This window comes from Macrobrachium nipponense, chromosome 22 (genome assembly GCF_015104395.2).
Source record: "Macrobrachium nipponense isolate FS-2020 chromosome 22, ASM1510439v2, whole genome shotgun sequence".
Lineage (NCBI taxonomy): Eukaryota > Metazoa > Arthropoda > Malacostraca > Decapoda > Palaemonidae > Macrobrachium > Macrobrachium nipponense.
In genome coordinates, this window is record NC_087213.1 from 22,263,216 (window position 1) to 22,265,715 (window position 2,500).

The 2,500-nt window shown below is 29.8% G+C and overlaps 1 protein-coding gene across 1 annotated transcript in view; it reads right to left on the reverse strand.

The window, feature by feature from the left end:
• The window catches only part of LOC135198538 (ezrin-like), an 11,293-nt gene that overhangs the window by 6,183 nt on the left and 2,610 nt on the right, over positions 1-2,500 (reverse strand). Inside the window, exons 3-5 of the mRNA XM_064226206.1 lie at positions 1,393-1,470; positions 1,022-1,117; positions 235-339 (exon numbers count right to left, since the gene is read on the reverse strand). Of these exons, the coding sequence (XP_064082276.1) occupies positions 235-339; positions 1,022-1,117; positions 1,393-1,470 (279 nt within the window). The remainder of the gene's footprint in view (positions 1-234; positions 340-1,021; positions 1,118-1,392; positions 1,471-2,500) is intronic.

Consider the following 2,500-nt stretch of genomic DNA (forward strand, 5'->3'; position numbering starts at 1 on the left):
TATATGGCGCCTGAAATGGGAGAAAGTAATTTCAGCAGATATGTTTACTATTTATAATTAACAAGTCCAATTGCACTAAGTAAAACGTTTTCTTGGATTACTAAGTAAAACCAACAAATAGGATTTTTTTTTCTCATGGAGTAAGCTAGAAAGTATCACCTACACAAGCAGACGTATTGCATAATTTGCTCTTAATTTTAGCGGCTTTCATTATAACTAAACACATGACTTTACCTTTGCCGTGAAATCTTGAACAGAAACGGGATCAGCTGGGAAGACAGACACGTTGAGAAAGAATCGCACTGGACTCTCTCGAGTTTTCTTTTTGATCGATAAAACCTGTTGAGAATAAAAAAAAAAAAAATCGTAAATTTCGTTCACCTTTTCCGTTTGTAGTTGACATTTTAAATTTTGTTAAATTAAATTTAGTTATTCATTTAATTTAATTTTTTAAGTATACTGAAACGAATGACTCGCGTTCAGTAAAACCTTTGTGGAGTAAATCTCAAGCATTTAATACTAAACTTGCAATAATGAGGCATATGTGTAAAGCACACATCTTCACAAGTTATGCACTTATAAAAAGACTAATTTTTATATCACAGTAAATTGCAAAAAAAAAAAAAAAAAAAAAACATCGTTAACAACACATAATGCCCAAAACGCTGAAACTCAGATACGTGTAGGACAAACAAATGAATAACAAGGAATTGTTTATAATTAATCCTCTCTGTTTTCATCAGAAATTAAATAGGCACTAATATTTATTAAAGGCTTTTCATGGTATTCAAGAAGAGCAAAGAATGATAATCTAATTTGTTTGTTAAGATTTTTGTGATATCGTACGAACACTACAACGGGAATTCATAAGATGCACTTGTTTCCGTAGATCAAAGAAGGAAGAAAGTCGAAACAGACAGAATATTCTGTAAATTTGCAAAGATTTTTCGTCATTTTCCGAGACTTTTTTTTATTGATGGAAGATAAAACAACGAAAGGAATGCAACTTTGCCTCCCTTACCTTCTTTTTCAATAAGAGGTCGCGGTAATTCCCTTTCTTGTTTTTGTACTGTAATATAAAGTACTCAGTCTCTACAATGCTCAGCGACGCCATCACCTGAAATAATAACAAATCGGCGCTCGATAAAACATGAGACACCTGTTTGGGCAACAAAACCGATAACAATAAGATAAACAAAGAGCCAAAATAGTTTCGTAGGATATTTAGTCTCATACACAAGCCTAATTTTAACAGATTATTTATAATAGAGAAAATATTCATCGTCCCTATCTCTTAAATTTACTATAGCTCCGAATGTTATGTACATTGAAATATATTTTTGAATTTTGTAAAGGGATTTTGATAGTCCCAAAATTTTTATTTTTCCTTACGTTATCGAAGAGTTCTTGTCCTGTCGTGTGACTGTCAATCGTAGTGGATACATCTCGTAGTGGGGTCTTGACCATAACCTTAAGTTATAAATATTATTATTATTTTAATTATTATTATTATTATTATATTATTATTATTATTATTATTATTATTATTATTATTTTATTATTATTATTTCAGCAGATGAACCCTATTCATTGATCACAATGAAAATGTAGAGAATAAATAATGTGCATGGTAAACAGTACAGAACAATTATTTCTAATAAAATCTAGCATATTTATTTCAATTTTCGTTGGTGAAACTAGGAGCTATTTGACCGTAGATTTTAGCACGCTCCCCGAATAAGCTAGAGGTCGGATTACGTCTTGTTTTAGTATTTTTGGAATACATTACACTAAACTGCGTGAATTATGTATCACTGTACAGATAAACAAATTTTACAATCCTTTATTAACATAATTTTTGTTTCTATTTCGAAGGATTCAATTTACCATCTGTATTATAATGCTTGCCGGTGATTATACAATGCATTCAAGTAGATATGTCATAGATTTGACAAATATACAACGAAAAAAATATTTGTTATACAAAGGAACTTAAAAACTTTATTATCATCTAAGTTTTTTATGATAATGAAAGACTTTCACCGGGATTCATCCACAATCAGGGATCTTATCTACAAATGAAAAGCGTACGAGAACCCTTAAGACATAAAACTGTTTCGAATGTGTTTAAAATTAATTCCTCTCCGCCACGATATCCATCTGTTTGTAATATTCTCAAAAATATTTCCGTGCACCTTCGCATTACAAACAAACATACGCATTAACCAAGGCATGTATCCACACAAATACACACATTATATATATATATATATATATATATATATATATATATATATATATATATATATATGTGTGTGTGTGTGTGTGTGTGTGTGTGTGTGTGTGTGTGTGTGTGTATTGTATTTAATGCATGTGTGTGTTTCCACAAATACTCGTATATACTCATATATGAGTCAGGAATTAGAAATTATAATAATAATAACAAATTTTAATGGATATTTGTATGTATGTATGTATATTTTCATATATGTATTTACGT